General features: G+C 45.0%; 1 protein-coding gene across 2 annotated transcripts in view; it reads right to left on the minus strand.

Moving 5' to 3' along the window:
• Window positions 1-22,145, minus strand: part of EPHB3 (EPH receptor B3) — a 138,751-nt gene that overhangs the window by 69,098 nt on the left and 47,508 nt on the right. For both annotated transcript variants that reach the window (XM_081329146.1, XM_081329145.1), the window contains exons 2-3: window positions 19,216-19,280; window positions 10,556-11,228 (exon numbers count right to left, since the gene is read on the minus strand). In XM_081329146.1, coding sequence (XP_081185272.1) covers window positions 10,556-11,228; window positions 19,216-19,280 — 738 coding nt within the window. The remainder of the gene's footprint in view (window positions 1-10,555; window positions 11,229-19,215; window positions 19,281-22,145) is intronic.

A 22,145-nucleotide genomic window follows, 5' to 3' on the forward strand; every position in this document is an offset into this window, starting at 1 on the left:
CGGCTGACTACGTGGCCACTACTTCCCTGCCGTTTTCTTGGCAGCAGGAGCAGCATCCAAGCGGTTTGCCACCGCCTCCCTCTGACAAATGTTTTCCACTTTTCCAACTTCCCTCCGGCCTTGGAATCTCCTGTTGGTCACCCATCGGAGAGCTAATCAAATCCAACCCTGGTTGTTTTTTTCCCCCAACCTCAATTGGGCTAGGACCTGCCAGGAGAAAGTGGAACAGTCTAATGTAATGGCCATTATTAAGCCTTAAAGGGTGGTCTAATAAAAAAAAGAATAGATCTTCTGCCAAACCCATCTTTGAAGCCGGCTGGCGTCTTTTCGGACGCCCGAGAGGGCTGAGCCTCCATCTTTTAGACGTGCTGTTTGCATCTGCAAAATAATTAACCGCTCGGAACACCCGTTCCAGTTGTGGCTCCCCTTCTCACAGTTGGCTGGGAGATGAAAGCGCATCGAGCTATCTCCAAAGACCAGGAAGTTTAGAAAAGAGCTGGCTGTAAATTCATTGGAGCCGCAATTCCCTTTTATTGTTATTTACTGTCGAGGCAATTGCAACCGGCTCTCACATCTGCCCGAAGGAGGGAGGGAAGGAAAAGGGAAGCAGGCCGGACTCCATAAAAGAGCAAAACCACCTTGGAGTGAGTCAGGCTGCTGGCATCTGGGTTGTGTTCCAAGCTAAGGTCTTTCCAACATTGGCAAGGGTCCCCTGGAGAATGTGGAGTCCACGGCAAGCCGTGGTTCGTTTGCGGGCAGCCTTGGTGCGTTTGACACTTCTCCTGAGGTGCCTTCAAAGACTACAAGGCCAAATGCCGAAAACGGCTACACGTTTTAAAACGTAGGCCGGTTCTGCGTTCCGCAGGCACGCACCGTGTCTATATCAGCCCCCCCCAAAAAAGCTAACATAATAAACCTTGGTTGTGTAAACAGAGGCCCAGAATCAAAATCACGTGAAGTCTTAGTGCCGCTTCATGAAAACCTTAGGGAGACCACACCTGGAATACCGCATCCAGTTTTGGTCACATTACAAGAAAGATGTTGAGAGTTTGGAAAAAAAAGTGCAGAAAAAATCCACTAGGATGATTATTTTATTTATTTATTTATTATTTATTTTTTGGGACTTATATGCCGCCCTATCTCCTGAAGGACTCAGGGCGGCTAACAACAATAAAAGACAATAATACAAATGTTAAAAAAAAATTAAATTAAAGCCCCAATGATAAAATATTAAAAACATTTTTTTTAAAATTCCTATTGTCAGTCCAGGTCAGCCTGATGGAAAAGAAATGTTTTAAGGCCGCGACGAAAGGACCGGAGGTCCGAGGCCATCCGGAGCTCAAGGGGAAGTTGATTCCACAGGGATCAGATTAGAGGCCTGGAGACTAAAATATATAAATATATATAAATATATCTTTTCCTTTCAAATGCCTAATACCGGTTCAATACACACCTGTTCCCTCCTCTTCGGGAGATGGCAGAATCCATGGAATAATGTTTTAAACATACATTTATGAATATGATATAAATGGATTCTGACAGGTTGCAGGAACTGGTATTGCTGGTCTAGAGAAAAGAAGGACCAGGGGTGACATAACAGCAGTATTCCAGTATTCGAGGGGCTGCCACCAAGAAGAGGGGGTCAACCTATTTTCCGAGGCACCAGAAGGCAAGACAAGAAACAATGGATGAAAACTAATCAAGGAGAGAAGCAACCTGGAATTAAGGAGAAACTTCCTAACAGTGAGAACAATTAACCAGTGGAACAGCTTGCTTCCAGAAAATGTGGGTGCTGCTCCAATGCTGGAAGTTTTAAGAGGAAAACGGGGCAACCGCTTGTCTGAAATGGTAAAAAGTCTCCTGCTTGAACAGGGGGTTGAACTAGAAAAGCTCTATTCTGATTGAGTGTCTGCACGTAGGCCCCCTGGACGTAGGTTCCTGACTGTAAAGATGACCATTTAGGCTGAGATTGGATGTTAGAACAGTTAGAACAATTAATCAGTGGAACGACCTGCCTCTCAGAAGTTGTGAATGCTCCAAAACTGGAGGGTTTTAAGAAGAGACTGGACAGCCATTTGTCTGAAATGGTATTGATCCTCCTGCTTGAGCAGGGGGCTGGACTAGAAGACCTCCAAGGTCCCTTCCGGATTCTATTCTATTCTATTCTATTCTATTCTATTCTATTCTATTCTATTCTATTCTATTCTATTCTATTCTATTCTATTCTATTCTATTCTATTCTATTCTATTCTATTCTATTCTATTCTATTCTATTCTTATTCTATCCCATTCCCTATTCTATTCTATTCTGTAATTCTATTCTATTCTATTTTATTCTGTAATTCTATTCTGTAATTCTATTCTATTCTATTCTATTCTATTCTATTCTATTCTATTCTAGTCTAGTCTAGTCTAGTCTAGTCTATTCTTATTCTATCCCATTCCCTATTCTATTCTATTCTGTAATTCTATTCTATTCTGTAATTCTATTCTATTCTATTCTATTCTATTCTATTCTATTCTATTCTATTCTATTCTATTCTATTCTATTCTATTCTATTCTATTCTATTGCATTCTTATTACTATTCTATTCTATTCTATTCTATTCTATTCTATTCTATTCTATTCTATTCTATTCTATTCTATTCTATTCTTATTCCATCCCATTCCCTATTCTATTCTACTCTACTCTACTCTCTATTCCCTTCCCTTCCATTCTGTTTATCAACATGCTGTGGCTGTGGCTGACACCTAAGCTATGGGAAGAAAACGAAAGCTGCTGACTCCAGATGGCCAGCGCACTGCACAGCTTGTTGGGATGTGGCAACTGAAACTTGCAATGTTGCTCCACAGTATCATAGCCTGAAGTATTTTATTCCTAAATATTCAGCAGTCGTGCTTTCCTGCCCAGCCTCCAACCTCTTGTGTTAAAAGTAGGTAAAGAGGCCAAAGGACCTTAGAGCATACCAAGTACAGGTAGTCCTTGACTTACAACCGTTCGCTTAGTGACTGTTCGATGTTACAAAGGCACCGACAAAGCGACTTACAAGCAGTCCTCACGTTTACGACCCTCACAGCATCCCCATCATCATGGGATTAAAATTTGGGCTCCGGGCAACTGGCAAGTATTTATGATGTTTGTGACTTCCTGGGATCATGTGATCTCCATTTGTGGACTTCCCGGCTGGCTCAGGACAAGAAAGGTCAGCTGGGAAAAGCCGGATTCGCTTAACCAACGTGTGATTCACTTAACAACCAGGGTGATCCATTTAAAAACCGTGGGAAGAAAATGTTATAAAATCGGGTATGGTTCACTTAACGATTGCCTTACTTAGCAACAGACGTTCTGGGCTTAGTTGTGGACATAAATTGAGGACTACCTGTATATTCAGTTGGCGGAGGAGGGTTAGGTGGTAAGCGTAAGATAAAAGCCTCCTTAATCAAAATTGTTTGGGCCGTTGAATTTTTTTCAGGGTTGTGGATTTTGTAAAAAGTTAAATAAATAATAAAAAAAGCCACGCTGTGCAGAAATTTGTGCTGTTTTAAAAGCGATAGCAAATAAGGACGCCTCTAACCTTCTTTCCCCAGAATGAAAAACTTAACCAAGTTAGCTTTGCAAAGTTGCATTTCTGCAGGCAAGCTTTTTAGGTGACAGCTAGGAGAAAGAAGAAGGAGGAGGAGGAGGAGGAGGAGGAGGAGGAGGAGGAGGAGGAGGAGGAGGGGGGGGGAGGAGTAGGAGGAGGAGGAGAAGAAGAAGAAGAAGAAGAAGAAGAAGAAGAAGAAGAAGAAGAAGAAGAAGAAGAAGAAGAAGAAGAAGAAGAAGAAGAAGAGGAGGAAGAGGAAGAAGAAGAAGAAGAAGAAGAAGAAGAAGAAGAAGAAGAAGAAGAAGAAGAAGAAGAAGAAGAAGAAGAAGAAGAAGAAGAAGAAGAAGAAGAAGAAGAAGAAGAAACCACATCCCTCTCAAGCTTTATTCAAGAAGTACACGAACATTTTGCAAAAGCCTCATCGTAATCTACAGGAAATCTGGCTAACTTCAAGACTTGGAAAATCTGTTTTCATTTATGGACATGAAATTCTCAATTGGAAGATCGCTAGCCCTACAGGCAGAAGGAGACACACACGTACATTCCATTCTTTTTTCTTTTTTTTTTTTTCAGGGGATGTTGTGGTTGTAAAATTACCCAGAGCACAAGGTAACAGATGAAGATTTATTTTGGAGACATGCCAAGAACCTGCCTGGTTGCTGATCCTCCACTTGACAGCAAAGTCCATGTCTGTCAAAGCTTGAGCAACCATGCCAGAAGATCCGAGCACATGGTGGAAAAAAACTCTCCCGTTTTGGCCAAGAAAGTGGCCCAAGGTAGTAGCAAGCCAGGATAGGAGAACCAGGTTAAGCAACTGACAGAGGGTTCAAAAGCTGAGACTTTTCAAATGGACTACAAATCCCAAAATTTGACAATGCTACCCACAGCCCACCTCAAAAATCTTGGGAAAGGATTTAAGAAATTATGCATTGCTGTGCTTCTCCCACTTTCTCTCTTTGTGCTAGAAACTGGGATAACCCAAGAAAGGTGGAATATCCAGGATAAATCAAAGGAAGTAAGTCTACCAGGCAATGCAAAATTAAACTGTGGAACTCCCTGCCACCAGATTCAGCCGTGTCCACCAACATGGGTGGCTCTTCAAGGGAACCAGAGAAATTCACTGAAGGTAAGGGTCTCTGTTGTTATGAACTACAATGGCTGTGCACTACTTCCAGAATTTCAGGCAAGGTGTCTTCTTGGAATCTGCCATTGCTATCATCTGTTAAATTCACCCAACATGTAAAACTCAGGTTGGCCAAACACAAGAGTCATTTCCCAATACTTACAAATAAATAACAATAATGATTATTTAATACGATGGCCGGGTCTGCTTAACATGTGAGGACAACAATTTAGTTTCCACATCATGTTGAATCTCAATCTGCCTTCAGCCTAAATGAGTCTTCCTCAACCTTGGGAACTCTTAAGACGTCTGGACTTCGACTCCCAGAATTCTTCAAGCAGCCATGCTGGCTGGGGAATTCTGGGAGTTGAAGTCCACACGTCTTAAAGTTGCCAAGGTTGAGAAACCACACGCCTTAAAGTTGCCAAGGTTGAGAAACACAGGCACAGGCAGGCAGGCAGGCAGACAGACAGATGGACGCACGGAGATAGACAGATAGATAGATAGATAGATAGATAGATAGATAGATAGATAGATAGATAGATAGAGATAGATAGATGAGAGAGAGAGAGAGAGAGAGAGAGAGAGAGAGAGAGAGAGAGAGAGAATGGATAGATAGATGGATGGATAGATGGATGGAGAGAGAGAGAAAGAGAGAGAGAGAGAGAGGATAGATAGATGGATAGATAAGATAGATATAGATGATAGATATTTTTTCATTATAAATACAGCAAAGCTTTACCCATCTGTCTTTTAGCCTAGATTTGCATACCGCAGGATCCCATCCTCTATTTTGTGAACTATATAAGCTATGCAGTCGGCTACAAGAAGAATGCTAGTGAGGACTGAATGCCGGTGGAGCTGAGAACTGCCCCCGACCTCCGATCATTCCGCCGGGGCCTGAAGACCTGGCTCTTTGAGCTCTCGGGCCCAGGCTGAGGAGAATTTTTTAATTGGGGTTTTAATCGTGTACAGGGTCAATTTAATATTTTTTAATATGGTTTTAACTTTTGTATGTTGGATTTTTTTTAATTCCCTGTAAACCGCCCTGAGTCCTCAGGGAAAGGGCGGTATACAAATGCAACTAAATAAATAAATAAATAAATAAATAAAATAAATAAGACTACAGAAGCCTTTCTGATGCACCCAGCTTTTCCTTAGCTTTTTATTGATTCTGCTCGGTGGATAAATGCACGGTCACGCTCCACTGAGCCAGCACATAGGGGCAAGATGGACAGAAGATTATCTGAAATACTCTGATTGTTCACCAACCACCAAGTAGCTCGATTGCACCCTGAAAACTTGGGTCTTGTTCCCACGAGAAAGTGTGTTATAAAAATCCATGCTGGTTTGCCCCAGAAATCTATTCTGTAATTTCCAGTGTTCCCAGGACTTTTACATCTGCAGAGCCTAATCTGATAAAAAAAGATTGATTAGGAAAGGGAGATATATTAGTAACTGATGCAATTCATTTCTGTGAGATGCCCCGGAGGGAAACAGCAGGAGACTTTGAAAAAAAAGATCCAAGGTATTTATCGCATGCTAAAAATGTTCATCTGTTTCACCAAACTTTTACCTGTTAACTGATTTTAAAAATAGTAATATTTACATTTGGTATTGATTTAATTTGTACTCATGTATGGCTTTTTGCAACAGTATTTTGTTTTAATATAGTATGCCATCCTATGTCCTCCCTATATAAGCAGAAAGGAAAGTGTGTGGGTGTATAGTTGATAATTTTTTTTTTAAAAAAAATCAGCAGTTCTTAATCAGCTAAGCTAAGTTTTCACGTATTAGTACAGGATATGCGGGATTTAAAAAGCTATGTTTGGAGAAAGAAGGGATTTGACAGTCTTAAGCTGCAAACTGGTTCCATGTTCCTAATCTCGCTTGTGTTACCTGCAGCCTTAATGCAAACCTATTATTTTAAAAGATTGTATGAATATAGAGCATCAGATGAAGCAATCATGGCTTCGGCCATATAGCAAGTAAATGTAAATAGCAACTGTGATTTGTTGCTCAGGATGATGTATGAATCCAGTCCTTTTGCTCTAGAGCTGGGGGGGGGGTCTACAAACTTGGCAACTTTAAGACTCGTGGACTTCCATTCCCAGAATTCCTCAGCCAGCCATGCATCAACATGCTGCCTTGGGGAATTCTGGGAGCTGAAGTCCCTGCAACCCAGGTGGACAAAGACCGTTCTAAAGAGATTTGGCTTCATATATTTTTACAAAGGAATTTCTTCCTGAAAGCTTTTCCCACAGTGGACTGCCTGGTAAAATAAACTTTTTTTTTCTTCCTTTTTTGAGTTTCCTGCACAAAGGTTGTTTAATTCTCTGTTTCAGGCTATTGGGCAAGAAACTCAAATCACCTTTTTTTTCTACTTTCCTGCACCTGGGGTGAGAAAAGTCTTCGGTAGAAGGGGCCAGAACACCTCTCACTATCTCAAACAGACCAGACTCTGTGTGTGTGTGTGTGTGTGTGTGTGTGTGTGTGTGTGTGAAGGACCCCAGCCTCACTGCTCACCACAAAGTCTCGTCGGCCCCAATTGCAACGACCAACCATCCTTTCCTCGTGTTCCACCTACGATCTTTGTCGTCATCTTTGCAATCTGACATTCCCCGCATATCGAGAGAATCCAAGCTTGATCACAGACAGGCATCTTTCCCAAGATACCACCTTGGATCTTATAAAGAACTGAACAAAGGCTTGGGTTTTAGATGCCTTAAAAGGCTGAAGAGCCATAGGCTTCCTCCACGGGCTGTGTAAGACCAGGAGACTTAAAAATAGCATGTCTGCAAAGCCAGCAGCTTCCTCTGATGGCCCCTGCCCCTCCACTTATGGACAACAACAGCCAGGGTCAATGTCTCCATCAGCCCAGCTGGCTAGGAATTCAACAGCCCAACCCACCTGTTTTGAGAAGGCTGTAGCTCGCCTCCTTATAGCTAAATTTAGGTGGCTTTCACCCCGCTAAGACTTGCTGCGGAGAGCTGCTTGAGAGCCCCCGATTGCTAAGATTTCTTTTTCATTCTTTTTTCTGTTCTAGACAACTGCATCCTGCCTTGCCACCCGTTCAGGACCACGGCTGCGTAACAGGCTTCCACGCTAGAACAGGTCAGCGCCAACAACAGGCGTTCTTGTGGTTCTGTTTGAAGCAGGGCTCTTCAAACGCGGCCCTTTTATGACTCGTGGACTTCGACTCCCAGAATTCACCCCTGGCTGAGGAATTCTGGGAGTTGGGAAGTCCACGAGTCATAAAAGGGCCACCTTTGAAGACACCCCCCCCCGGCTTGAACCATTTCTGAATGAAGCCAACCTAGAAAAGATACATTGCATTCAGACGCGCACAAATCCAGCTAACCACAGGGGAGACACAGCTTTAAAGAATGCTCTGCTGGCTCTCTTGCAGCTTTTAGGAATGAGCTGAGGCGTGCTTACTTCAGTAGAACTGAGACAATATTTCAGTATTTTAAAATGTTGGGAGTCGAAAAAGGCCATGTTCTTGGGAATGCATCTCTCCATGCTTAGAGAAGTGTTTTCCAAGACAGGCAAACCCCGGATTACATTTACTTCCACAGATGAAGGTCCTTGGTTCTCTCTGAGTTGGGTTGCTTTCTTACAGATGTTTCATTCCCAAATTAGGTAACATCATCAATGCAGAGATAATGTTACCTAGCTTGGTAATGAGATGTATGTGTTGTGATTCAGTGTCAGCCTGTGCTCCCAGCAGCTGAGTCCGATGAATCTGAGGAGGAGGAGGGGGTGTTTGGAGAGCCTTTGGTGTCAGAGGGAGGCTCTGATGCACTGCAGGACTCTCAGCCTGGCCCCTCCAGTCATGTTCCTCATGAGGCTCAGCTGTGTGAGGAGGAGGTGTCGGACTCAGAAGAGTCACAGCTGAATCTGTTCAGAGACGCTAGAAGCAAAAGGCAATCCAGCAGAGCAGAGCAGAGAAAATCAATGAGGCAACTCAGTGAGAGGAGGAGAAGGCAGTGAGAAGCCATGCCTTGGGACTGATAATAAAAGGGGAAGGTGTGGTGGGGCTGGTTGCTGAAGACAACCATTTGGAGACATTCTAAGAGAATCCTGGTCTGTTCTTGCTACTTCCGTTTAACTCTTCTTTGTTGACTCTTGTTTGATATTTTGATTCATTGATTGAAGGAAATATTCTGTTGCTTTTTTGTTCGAACTGTAAATAAATTTGGGTTGGGTTTTTCCAGCCTATTGACTGTAAAAAGGAAAAAGGGGTTGTCCCTGACAAACAAACAGGGCCGGATGTAGGCTGGAACAGAACAGTCTGCAAGAAAACAACCAAACTCAGAGAACACCTAGGACTCCACAGTTCAACCCTGAGCTACAGATATTCTCTTCTATCGGTATCTTCATAGGTATCCACGGGGTGAAGGAATGGGGCTAAGAACCTGTAACTCAGTATTTTCCTCAATGTCTTGATGCAAGCCCATAAAAGCAGAGTGTGCGACATGATGCCAGCAAGTGCGCGTCATGGTTTTATCCATCTTGGTTGTGGACACTTAAGCTGCTCAGTACAGAGGCAGGCAACCCCCCCCCCCAGCTTCTCTATCGCTCGAGCTAAATTCATTGTTGCCCCAGAATGCACATAAACTGCAAAGAAAAACATGGCTTGGACATGTTTGTGCAGTAAAAACAACAACAACCACAAATTAAAAGATTGCACAAATTATCATATGATGGAATGAGGAAGTTGCTTGAGGTGGGGGAACATTAACCAATTTATCTTTTGAAATTCAACAGAGAGAGAGGGGGGGGGGAGAGAGAGAGAGAGAGAAGAAAGGCAGGAGACTGGAAATAGACTTTCCTGTTTCAAGTGCCGTAAGTGTCCTTACCAACAAATTGTTATTAGACGTTTCCAAACAGAAGATGGATAGTCATCTGTCACAAATGGCCTAAGGGAGCTGGCTGGGGAATTCTGGGAGTTGTTCACACATTTTCAAGGGACCACATTTGAGAAACATGGTCTAATGCAGGGGTAGGCAACCTTGGCTCTTTTATGACTCGTGGACTCCAACTCCCAGAATTCCTGAGCCAGCCACGCTGAGGGAAAAGGGAAAGGTTTCCAAGCTGAGCCATGCTGGCTCAGAAATTCTGGGAGTTGAAGTTCACACATTTTCAAGGGACCACGTTTGAGAAACCCTGGCCTAATGCAGGGGTAGGCAACCTTGGCTCTCTTATGACCCGTGAACTCCAACTCCCAGAATTACTGAGCCAGCCACGCTGAGGGAAAAGGGAGAGGTTTCCAAGCTGAGCCATGCTAGCTCAGGAATTCTGAGAGTTGAAGTCCACCAGTCATAAGTCCACCAGCTAAGAGCCTTGGTGAAGCAGTGGGCTAATGCCTCCTTAAGTAACACCAGCTGCCTGCAATTAGTGCAGGTTCGAGTCCCACCAGGCTCAAGGTTGACTCAGCCTTCCATCCTTCCGAGGTAGGTAAAATGAGGACCCAGATTGTTGGGGGCAATTAAGCTGACTTTGTAATAATGCCGCTTGGGGTGTGTGTGTGTGAAAGCCCTAATAAGCAGGCATATACATAGAATGAAGGCTACTGCTAAGCTTGTAAGCCGCCCTGAGTCTTCGGAGAAGGGCGGAATATAAATGGAATTAAAATAAAAAATAAATAAATAAAATAAAAGAGCCAAGGTTGCCATATCCCTGGCCTAAAGGATCCTACACCGAGCAGGAAGTTGGATCAGAAGGCATCTAAGGTCCCTTCCGACTCCAGAATTCAAGAATTTCCCTGGACAATGAATGTCAGGGCCGTTAGCCAAGTCTCCTCAATAACGCAACCGAAGGGCACCAAAGCTGGTCCCATCTTACCTTGGCACTGTGTCTCCTTCATGGCCGGTTCGTATCCAGCCGCACAAGTACAAGCTCCCACCGGTACCATCCATTCTCCATCCCCGTTACAGTAGAGTTTTAAGGGCACCGATACTTCCACCGCGTTGGGGATGCAGGTTCCCGGGGCGATCACCAAGGAGGTCGGCTCTGCCCCAGTCAAGGTCTCCGGGAAGATGGCAAAACCGGCAATGGTGCTGGAACATTTCTTGTAGAAGGTGCGGACGGAGATGAGGGACATGCAGGCCCCCAGATCCTGGAAGGCCAGATAGAAGCCATTTTTGGAGAGGGGTCCAAAGCTGCGGACCTTGGTGTTCATACGGCCAGACTCCAGCTTTGAGAAGCTCTCGTCCGGGGCGATAGTATCCACTTTGATGTAAGGGTTCTCCATCCAGAAAGGGCTAGACGCGGAGGCTGAGTCCGTATCCGATTCGTAATAAAAAAGATTAAAGGTCTCTTTGCAAGATCCGGGGATGTTCGGGATGCTGTTGCAATCCCTCACGGTAAACTTCAGTTCGACGTAAACCCGCTGGACGTCGTGGCGCTGAATGAACTGGGTGCGCAGCCAGTTGTTTTGGTTGGCGTCTCGGACGTTGCACACTTGATACGTCCGGATGGGGTTCATGGCCTCATCGTAACCGCTGACTTCTTCCCACTAGACAAAAGGAAAACGGCATTGGGGGCGTTAACGATGCAAAAGCAGGGGAGTCTCGGGGAAAAGGGATAGAGATGGGCTATTAGGGAAGGGCGATCTTCAGGAACGCCGTGGGATTCCCAAATGCAAGCTATTGTTTTTTTTTAAAAAAAGCATTCTTATTTACATTTTAAATTATTTAAAGCATTCTTATTGACATTTTAAAAGGGACGCGGTGGCTCAGTGGGTTAGGACACTGAGCTTGTCGATCAGAAGGTCGGCAGTTTGGCGGGTTGAATCCCGAGTGCCGCATAACAGAGTGAGCGCCTGTTACTCGTCCCAGCTTCTGCCAACCTAGCCGTTCGAAAGCACGTAAAAATGCAAGTAGAAAAATAGGGACCACTACGGTGGGAAGGTAACAGCGTTCCGTGCGCCTTTGGCGTCTAGTCATGCCGGCCACATGACCACGGAGACGTCCTCGGACAAGCGCTGGCTCTTCGGCTTTGAAACAGAGATGAGCACCGGCCCCTAGAGATGGAAACGACTAGCACGCATGTGCAGGGGAACCTTTACCTTTTTACCTTTTATTGACATTTTAAGAGCCTTGGTGGAGCAGTGGGCTAATGCCTCCTTAAGTAACACCAGCTGCCTGCAATTAGTGCAGGTTCGCATCCCACCAGGCTCAAGGTTGACTCAGCCTTCCATCCTTCCGAGGTAGGTAAAATGAGGACCCAGATTGTTGGGGGGGCAATAAGCTGACTTTGTAATAATGCCGCTTGGGGGGGGGGGCGAAAGCCCTAATAAGCAGGCATATACATAGAATGAAGGTTATTGCTAAGCACATTGATTTGTGCTTCTTAGATTGTAAGCCGCCCTGAGTCTTCGGAGAAGGGCGGGATATAAATGGGATTTTTTAAAAAAAATGCTTTTACAATCAATGCAGAGAAAGGAAAGGAACAAGCCACCAAAATAATTACAGGTAGTCCTTGACCTAATCATTTGTTTGTTCAAAATTACAAGGGCACTGAAAAAAAAATCAACTTATGGGCATTTTCATATGATGACCCTTGTTGCAGCAGCAGCAGCATCCCCAGGGCCATATGGTCGAAATTTGGAAGCTCAGCAACTGGCGTGTACTTACGACGGTTGCAGTGTCCCGGGGGACACGTGATCCGTTTTTGCAACCTTCTGACAAGCCAAGTCGATGGGGAAGCCAGATTCACTTAACAGCCCGGTTACTAATTTAACCGCCGCAGTGATTCACTTAACAACTGTGGCAAAAAGGTCGTAAAATGGGACAAAAGTCACTTAATGACTGTCTTGCTTGGAATGGGAATTTGGGGCTCAACTGCGACCGCAGGTCAAGGGCTACGTATGTAATAGAAATACATATGTTCTCAAAGAGGAAAAAAAAAACATTTAAAAAGTGCTTTAAAAATGAAAAAAAATACAAGAGAAACGAAAAAAAAGAGTATAATAGTCAACAATTACAATTCTCTACTTAACTAATGTAAATATTATTCAAGTGCATACATATTTATTTCTAGTACACTTATGTAACTATCGTTCTTTTTTTTAATGTGCCGTATTGTGTATAAACGAGTTCCATATTTTATTAGTCTTGTTTATACGAAGTTGACGTCTGTAGGCAATCTGCTCATAGGTGGCAAGTCAGGTCTTTGGCCTGTTGTGTGAATGAAGATATATATTTTTTCCATTTCAAATGAAAACTATTTGGAAATTTTAGGTGTGATGATGGAAGAGTAATTTGCTATTATGCAGGCAAATCCTTCAACCTATATAAACTAGATATCCTGGGAAACTTTGCACTGTTTCTCTTCCTTTGCGAAATTCGCTTTCTACCTGTCATTGTTTATTCTTAGTGTGGATTACAGGTAGTTCTCGACTTACGACTTCGATTGAGCCCAACATTTCTGTTGCTAAGTGAGACATTCCTTAAATGAACTTTGCCCCATTTTACAGCCGTTCTTGCAACAGTTGTTAAGTGAGTAACTGAGTAACACGGTTGTTAAGCCAATCGGCCTCCATCAGTGACTTGGCTTGTCAGATGGTCGCAAAAGGGGATCACGTGACCCACGGGACACTGCAACCGTCACAAATATGAGTCAATTGCCAAGCGTCTGAATTTTGATCACACGTCTACGGGGATGCTGCAACAGTCTTAAGTGTGAAAAATGGTCGTAAGTCCCTTTTTCCAGCGTCATCGTAACTTCAACCGGTCACTAAATGAACTGCCGTAATTCGAGGACTGCCTTATACAGTAGGGTGGAGGGCAGAGAATGAAAGTTCTCTTTTGTCTATTGAGAATCTCCTTTAATATCCAGCCTCTTTTATATCAAAAGTGACACTGCCTCAATGCCTGCCTGTATCATAAGGACGGAAAACAGGGGGAAGATTTGCTTCAAATCTTCAGATTGCAGGACTAACATGCATCATGAGGTAATGCCTCTTCTGAAATCGCGAGAAGTTTAAATTTCAGAGGCCAAGAGAGGGATCTCTTTCTTTACGCCACATTTTATCACTTAAATCTCCAAGGTTTTGCCATACCTACGCAGGTGGTCCTTGACTTAAGACTATTTGTTTAGTGACCATTGGAAGGTACCATGTCCTCGCGACCATTGCAGCATCTCCACAGTCATGTGATCAAAATACAGTGCTTGGCGTGTATTTAGAATGGCTGCAGCAGTCCTGGGATCAGAGGCCTGGAGACTAAAACGTACGAAGAACGGCTGTGGGACTTGGGTTTGGCTAGTGACTAGTCCAGGGGTAGGCAACCTCGGCTCTTTTATGACTCATGGACTTCAACTCCCAGAATTCCTGAGTCAGCTATGCTGACTCAGGAATTCTGGGAGTTGAAGTCCATGAGTCATAAAAGAGCCGAGGTTGCCTACCCCTGGACTAGTCTAAAGAAAAGAAGAAAGAGGGGAGACATGATAGCAGTGTGCCAGTGTCTGAGGGGGCTGCCACAAGGCCAAGGGGGTCACTTTGTTCACCAGAGCACCAGAGGGCAGGATGAGAAACTATGGTTGGAAACTGATCAAAGAGAGAAGCAACCTGGAATTAAGGAGAAACATCCTGACAGTGAGGACAATCAGCCAGTGGAACAGCTTGACTTCAGAAATCGTGGGCGCTCCATCACTGGAGATTTTTAAGAAGAGACTAGACATTCAACTGTCTGAGATGATATAGGTTCTCCTACTTGAACAGGGGGCTGGACTAGAAGACCTCCAAGGTCCCTTCCAGCTCTATTCTATTCTAAGATTCTGTCTGCAACTTTCCCAAACGGCATCTGACAAGCGGAGTCAGTGGGACAAGCCAGATTCACTTAACCACATTTGTGATTCCCTGAAAAACTGCAGTGACTGGCTTAACAACCGTGACAAGAAGGCCACTTAACGTTTTGTGCGGCTCACTTAACAACGGCCTTGCTTAGCAACAGAAATATTGATCCTATTTGTGGTCGTAAAGTGGAGGACAAGCTGAGAGAAATCAACGGCTATCTCGCCTGTCTGCTCTCCGAGGTCCTTCATCATCTCTAAAACAACCCAAGGCTTCATCCAAAAAAGGGCCCTTTTTCTTCGATTTATATTAAAACCAATTCCCATTTGTCCCAAAAGTGCTTTTTCAAAAGGCAACTGGACTTGGTAGTTTTTTTCTTGAAGACATTTCGCTTCTCATCCAAAGAAGCTTCTTTGGTTCTGACTGAATGGTGGAGGAGCGAAGGATTTATATTCCTTGCAGTCATCTGGTCGTTAGCCCTCTTTCTGAGGGTCGTTGAGGCCACTTGGAGGTTTATCTGTCCCCTCAGGGTCACCTGAGATAAATCTCCAGATAAACCTCCAAGTGGCCTCAACGATCCTCAGGAAGAGGGCTAAACGACCAGATGACTGTAAGGAATATAAATCCTTCCCTCGTCCAACATTCAGTCAGAACCGAAGAAGCTTCTTTGGATGAGAAGCGAAATGTCTTCAAGGAAAAACAAAGAAAGTCCAGTTGCCTTTTGGGAAGAAAAAAAAAAGCATCTCTGGGACAACTATAGACCTGGATGGCTGAGAATCTCCACAGACAAATTCCCATTTGAGAGTGGATGAGCTGCAAAAGCACCAGCCGGGCAAAAAGAAAAATGAAAATCTGCACAGCGTCAACTAGCAAACGTGACTCGACCTCGAAACTTGAAATCCAAACAGAAAATGATACAAACAAGAGACAACTTTAGCAGGTCCTTGCAGCGTTCCTAGCTCAGGCTTGGGAGAGAGGGAAGGGGAAGGAAAAAAAAAGCTTCACCTATCAACTCTGACTGGTGCAAAGAGAAGATGGACAGATTCCTCCCCACCTCCACCCCGGCATTCACGGACCGCCAAGCCTTCCTTGTTTGGAAATGAGATTCGGTGGGGGGAAAAAACAACAACGGCGAAGCCACTTTGCAGTTTTGGGCCGCCTACTCAAAGAAAAACCTAAAAAAACTTTGGTGAGCAAAAGGTGGGGAAGGAGAGAAGTGGGGAGAAATAGCCATTCCAGCCGCTAACTGCTTCTAAATGCAAAATCTTTTCTGGCAGGTTAGGAAGTCGATAAAGGTGTTAATGAATAACACGATCCAGTAAAACCAATAAACAGAGGGGGCCTGAGAACCCTTAGTGCCCACAGGGCAAATGTTTGCTTCCCAACAACCTAGGACCCAGAGACTGCTTTGGAATACATCAACCTGTTCAAAAACATGGGTGATAGAAACCTGGGATGGAGCTTGTATCCGAAAGTTAGGCTTTCGCATCATTTATAACAGAATCAATTAAGAACAAGAAAAGATTAACTAAGAATAACAGGAATACAAAGTTGGAAGGGACCTTGGAGGTCTTCTAGTCCAACCCCTTGCTCAGGCAGGAAACTCCATAGTGCTCCTTAACAGCCGGGGAGCGCGCGCGTGCGCAGGACTGCCCTGCCGGCTCCCGCCCGACGCCGGACGGCTCCGCCGATGCTGCCTCAAGAGGGAAGAGCGTGAGGCGCCTGCCATGGCTCCCCGAGAACTCCTTAGGAGCCGGGGAGCGCACGCGTGTGCAGGACTGCCCTGCCGGCTCCCGCCCGACACCGGACGGCTCCGCCGATGCTGCCTCAAGAGGGAAGAGCGTGAGGCGCCTGCCATGGCTCCCCGAGAACTCCTTAGGAGCCGGGGAGCGCACGCGTGTGCAGGACTGCCCTGCCAGCTCCCGCCAGATGCCAGCCTGCCCTGCTTCCTCCACAGTGAGAGGGGAGGGCGTGCCTTCCCGGGCTCGCTGATTTTCCGGCGTATAAGACGAAAAATCTTGAAAATCATCTCAAAAGTTGGGGGGTCGTCTTATACGCCCAGTCGTCTTATATGCCGGAAAATACAGTATATATACACACATACACATACAGTATACAGTATACAGTATAAGGTAAAGGTAAAGGTTCCCCCGCACATGCGTGCTAGTCGTTTCCGACTCTAGTCGTTTCCGACTCATCTCCGTTTCAAAGCCGAACAGCCAGCGTTTGTCCGAGGATGTCTCCGTGGTCATGTGGCCGGCATGACTAGACGCCAAAGGCGCACGGAACGCCATTACCTTCCCACCGTAGCGGTCCCTATTTTTCTACTTGCATTTTTACGTGCTTTCGAACTGCTAGGTTGGCAGAAGCCGGGACGAGTAACAGGCGCTCACTCTGTTACGCAGCACTCGGGATTCGACCCGCCAAACTGCCAACCTTCTGATCGACAAGCTCAGCGTCCTAACCCACTGAGCCACCGTATACAGTATACAGTATACATATATATATACAGTACACACACACACACACACACACACCAATGGCTGGAAACTAATCAAGGAGAGAAGCAACCTGGAACTAAGGAGAAACTTCCTGACAGTTAGAACAATTAACCAGGGGAACAGTTTGCCTTCAGAAGTTGTGGGTGCTCCAGCACTAGAAATTTTTAAGAAGAGACTGTCTTTAAGGGTATAGGGTTTCCTGCCTGAGCAAGGGGTTGGACGAGATGACCTTCAAGATCCCTTCCAACATCATCATCATCACATCATTATTATTGATCATTGCACAGTCAGCCAGATGTTCAGACTGGATTTGGCACTTTTGTCTACCTATCGAGTCCTTACCAAGGACCTGGGATAGGCAGATGTGGATGTTTGAGGGTATTACAGATATCGTCACGGGATGAAAGCAGTTCCTCGTAAGGCTGCCTTTTGCAATTGACTAATGGCGAATTTGTCAACGCCAGTGGTGTTCAAGTGTTGCTCCAGTTGTTTTGGGATTGCACCCAAGGCGCCTATTACTATTACTACTGTTGTTGTTCTTGTTATATTATTATTATTATTATTATTATTATTATTATTATTATTATTATTATTATTATTATTATTATTATTATTATTATTATTATTATTATTATTATTCCTAGAAGGATGGATGCTTACCAAACCTCTGGGGGCAGAGTGCTCCATAGGGCAGGGGCTTCCATGGAAAAGGCAAGGTTCCTAGCTCCCATAAGATGGCAAAATTAAGAGAAGCGCACCCCTTCTGACCTAGAACTAAGGTGGGTCCCTTCTGAGCCTCTTATGGCACCCACTACCCAGCTGAGGGCTGTGCTGTCTCTTATCTGATCCTTCCCTGTCTGCCAAGGTCTTTCCCACACACCATTATGAAAGCATTGAAGGCCTGGCTTTCCCCCAAGCACTAGGATAAGATTGGAGGATTGACCCTCAGAAACTGGCACCAGGTTTCTTTGTTTTTTAATCTGTTTAACATGTTTAGTTTTATAGCTTTAATATGGCTTTGTATGCTGTTTTAGCTTTGGATTGGGAGCCACCCAGATTTGGTGGCTATATAAGCATTTTAAATAAGTCAACCAATAAACGTTTCGATCAAGGAGAACATTTGTAGCTCCCGGGGTCCTTGGTACTCTCTGAGCTTGATCGGTCTCTTGCAGACGTTTCATTACCCAAACTAGTTTAACTTTATCAGCGTTGCACTGATGGCGTTCCCTAGTTTGGTAATGAAACGTCTGCAAGAAAACAACTAAGCTCAGAAAGCAGCCAGGGCTCCTCAAATAGAAATTTATTGGGCTGTAAAGGTGACATTGAAAGAGCTGTACTTTCAGATTTGGAAGATTCCCTTAATGTAACAGAAGAACAGAGTTGGAAGGGACCTTGTAGGTCTTCTAGTCAAACCCCCCCCCCCTGCTCAGGCAGGAAGCCCTATATACCATTTCAGACAAAAGCTTTACAATAAAGTAGAATTAGCTTATCCGGACGTGTTTCCTGTCTGGTCTATCTGGTAAGGCTGACATTCCTATTTTCATAATTTACAATAGTATTCCTGCATGGCAGGTTCGGCTGAGAGAGAGGGAGACAGCGGAAGAAGCTCAAAGTCACCCAGCCAGCTTCTGGGCCTAAGGCTGAGCTAGAACCCATGGGTTCTTGGTCTCTAGCCCAGTCCCTTTAACCACTACACCAAACTTGTTCTCAACCTAATTGTTTACCTCTCTGTTCTTCCTTAAAGGCCAAGGTAATTATATTTCACGAAGGCGGTCATAAGAGTCTCATTTCCATATGCACAAGGCAGCCAACATTTTTGCCCTACCCCACGTGAAATGGCCTTTTTTCCCCCACAAAAAAACAAAAAAACACAAACCACCTTCCGAATTACAGAAATGTTTACCCATATGCAGTTTCTGATGTTGGCTTCCCCCCAAAATGCAAGTTTTCCAGTGATCAGATTTGACACAATTTTTAGGGGTTCCAAGATTGTAAGCCTGACAGGTAGATTTTTTTTTTCCCCTCACGGCCACCACACAGGGCTGGAAAGAAGCTTCAAAGCAGCCGATGAACCCAGACAGACGAAGGAAACGTGAGAAAGAAGAGAGGAGGAAGGAAGGAAAGAGAGGAAGGAGTTTATTTTCCCATTTAGATGAAGCTCAGCATCTTTCCCAATCTCCCTTCCCAGAAAAAACAGCACATCTTACCCCGGTTTCTGGATGAGCTGTCCACGCCAACTCGGACGTCACCCACTTGGTGTCCATCAACGTTTCTAGAGAGGGGAAAGAGAAAAAAACACAATCAATATTCCAAAAAACCTGAAACACTCTGGATCAGGGGTCTTCAAACTCGGCCCTTTTATGACTCATGGACTTCAACTCCCAGAATTCCTCAGCCAGCATGCCTGGCTGAGAAATTCTGGGAGTTGAAGTCCATGAGTCATAAAAGGGCCGAGTTTGAAGACCTCTGCAAGTCTGGATGGTCTAAAATGGCGGCGCAGGACGACGGGAACATTAATCAGCCAGATCCGGAGGGCACAGGTCGTCCTTGACGTACGACCACAATTGAATCCACAGTTGCTAAAGAAGCCGAAGTGAGCTCGGCCGCCTTTTATGACCTTTCTTGCCACATTTGTTAAGTGAATCACTGCAGTTGTTAAGTTAGTCACACGGTTATTCAGTGCATCTGGCTTTCCCATTGTCAGCAGGTCGCCAAAGGGGAAATCACAGGACCCCGGGACACTGCAACCGTCATATATACGTGTCAGTCGCCAAGCGGCCAAACTTAGATCATGTGACCATGGGGGAGGGAAGGGAGGTGCTGCGACGGTTGTAAGTGTAAAAAAACGGTCATCAGTCACTCTTTTCGGCGCCGTTGTAACCTTAAACGGTCGCTAAATGAACTGTTGTAAATGGAGGACTACCTGTACTTCATTCAATTCTGCCAGCAAACAAAGAAACCGACAACAACAAAGATATAGTTATGTGTTGATTCCCCTCAGGAGATGTCCACAGCGGTTAAAAAAAATAAAATAAAAAGGGTATATGCTGCAACCATCGTAAGTGGGGAAGAATGGCCCTAAGTCCCTTCTTTCGCTGCCGTTGTAACGTCGGACGGTCACTAAATGGCTGGTTGTAAGTTGAGGACCACCTGTATCACCCTCCTGGCCCCCTCCCCCAATGCTCCCCTTGGCTTTAGCCAAAACACCCGGAAAAGTCCCTACTTCTCTCTCCTCTCCTCCCACACTTTGCAGGCGTGGGCCTCTACTCTGGCTGAACACGGCCCCGTTCCCACGACTAGGGTGGTGCAGCCGGTTTATCCGGCAAGGAAGAAGCAGAAGAAGCAGGCTGCTCTTCTGTTATTCCCTTTTTGGCACTCTTCCCTCGGATGTGTTTTGAATAAAGGGGAGAGAAGAAGAATTTGACCGTCTGGCCAACATTCCGACAGACAGTCGATGATTAGTTGCCAAACCTCCTTGTCAACATTCCCCAAAGAGACTCCAGTTCCAACCCCAGATTGGGGTGAAGGGAGGAAGGGTGGACCAGGACTCTCCGGGAACGCACTAAATCACCGAGATGGAAAGCTGCTGAGACTGGGATTAGCTAAGCCTGACCCGAAGCAGCTGCGCCAGGCTGCTTGACAAGCCTGCAAGAGTCTGCAGCAGAGAGAGAGAGAGAGAGCAGGGCCCAAGAGGCATGGCATGTGATGGGGGGTGGTGGGGGCAGAAGGATAACAGAATGATAGAGCTGGAGGTGGAATTTAGAATAGAATAGAGCTGGAAGGGACCATGGAGGTCTTCTAGTCCAGCCCCCTGCTCAAGCAGGAGAACATATACCATTTCAGACAAGTGAGTGTCTAGCCTCTTTTTTAAAACCTCCAGTGATGGAGGGCCTACGATTTCTGGGGGGGTCAGCTGTTCCACTGGTTAATTGTCCTCACTGCTAGGAAATTTCTCCTTAATTCCAGGTTGGGTCAGTTTCCAACCCTTGTTTCTTGTCCTGCCCTCGGGGTGCTTTGGCGAATAGTTTGATCCCCTCTTCTCTGTGGTTTAGTGACTGTTCGAAGTTACCACGGTACTGAAAAAAAGTGACTTATGACCTTTTTTTCACACTTATGCAGCATCCCTAAGGGTCGTGTGATTTAGATTTGGATGCTTGGCCTCTGATTCACATTTATGACGGTTGCAGTGTTCTGGGGTCATGTGATCCCCTTTTGTGACCGCCTGACAAGCAAAGTCAAGGGGGGAAGCCAGAGTGACTTAACCACCGCGTTACTAATTTAACAACTTCAGTGATTCGCTTAACAAACGGGGCAAGAAAAGTTGTAAAATGGGGCAAAACACCCTTAAAAATGACTCACTTAACATAATTTTTAGGCTCAATTGTGGTCGTAAGTAGAGGACTACCTTTATAATAACCAGACAGCCTGGAGATAAAATATTTGGATTTCGGCTGTAGCTTCTTTGGAAGAGAAGGAAGACCCAATACAATAAATATATTATAGTCCAAGTTTGGTCATAGAAGCACCCCTCAATAATTACAAAAGCACAAGCCATAATTTGCAGGAAACCCATTTTGAAGCTTAGTTAGCAGAGTGATTAATCCAGCCAGGAACATGTCATCCCAATCCAATCCTTCTGAAGAAACATTTTACAAGTCCTCTTACGAACGCTTGGGAGTCTGTCCACCTTGTACAGGTTAAGACTAGTTTTATGGGATCAGGCCAAGGCCAGAAGTTTGTTTCTCAGTGTGGATAATCAGAGGGTTGTGAGGACTGACAAACAAGTGACAAGGACTCCATTTCTCCCACTGTTGTCCAACTTGGAGGAAACATGGAGTCTTCAAGACTAATAGCCCCCAACCAACGTGTCCTCGATTCATGGATCCAATTCTACTATTAGCACGGATGATGTTACCGTTGCATTTGGGTAACGCAACGTCTGGAAGAAAACAACCAAGCTCAGAGAGCACCAAGGACCCCTCCCAGATGCAATTCCCTTTTCAAGCCATCCAAGAGTTGGTGGACAGCATTGTGTCATGCGCAATGAATCCCACAAGTTCAGGACGGAGGTTAGTGTACTTGAAAGCACTTTTCCAAGTGTGCTTTCCGTGCCTGTCTACCAAATAAGCAATCTGGG

Source organism: Vipera berus (assembly GCF_964194415.1).
Source record: "Vipera berus genome assembly, chromosome: 5".
Taxonomy (NCBI): domain Eukaryota; kingdom Metazoa; phylum Chordata; class Lepidosauria; order Squamata; family Viperidae; genus Vipera; species Vipera berus.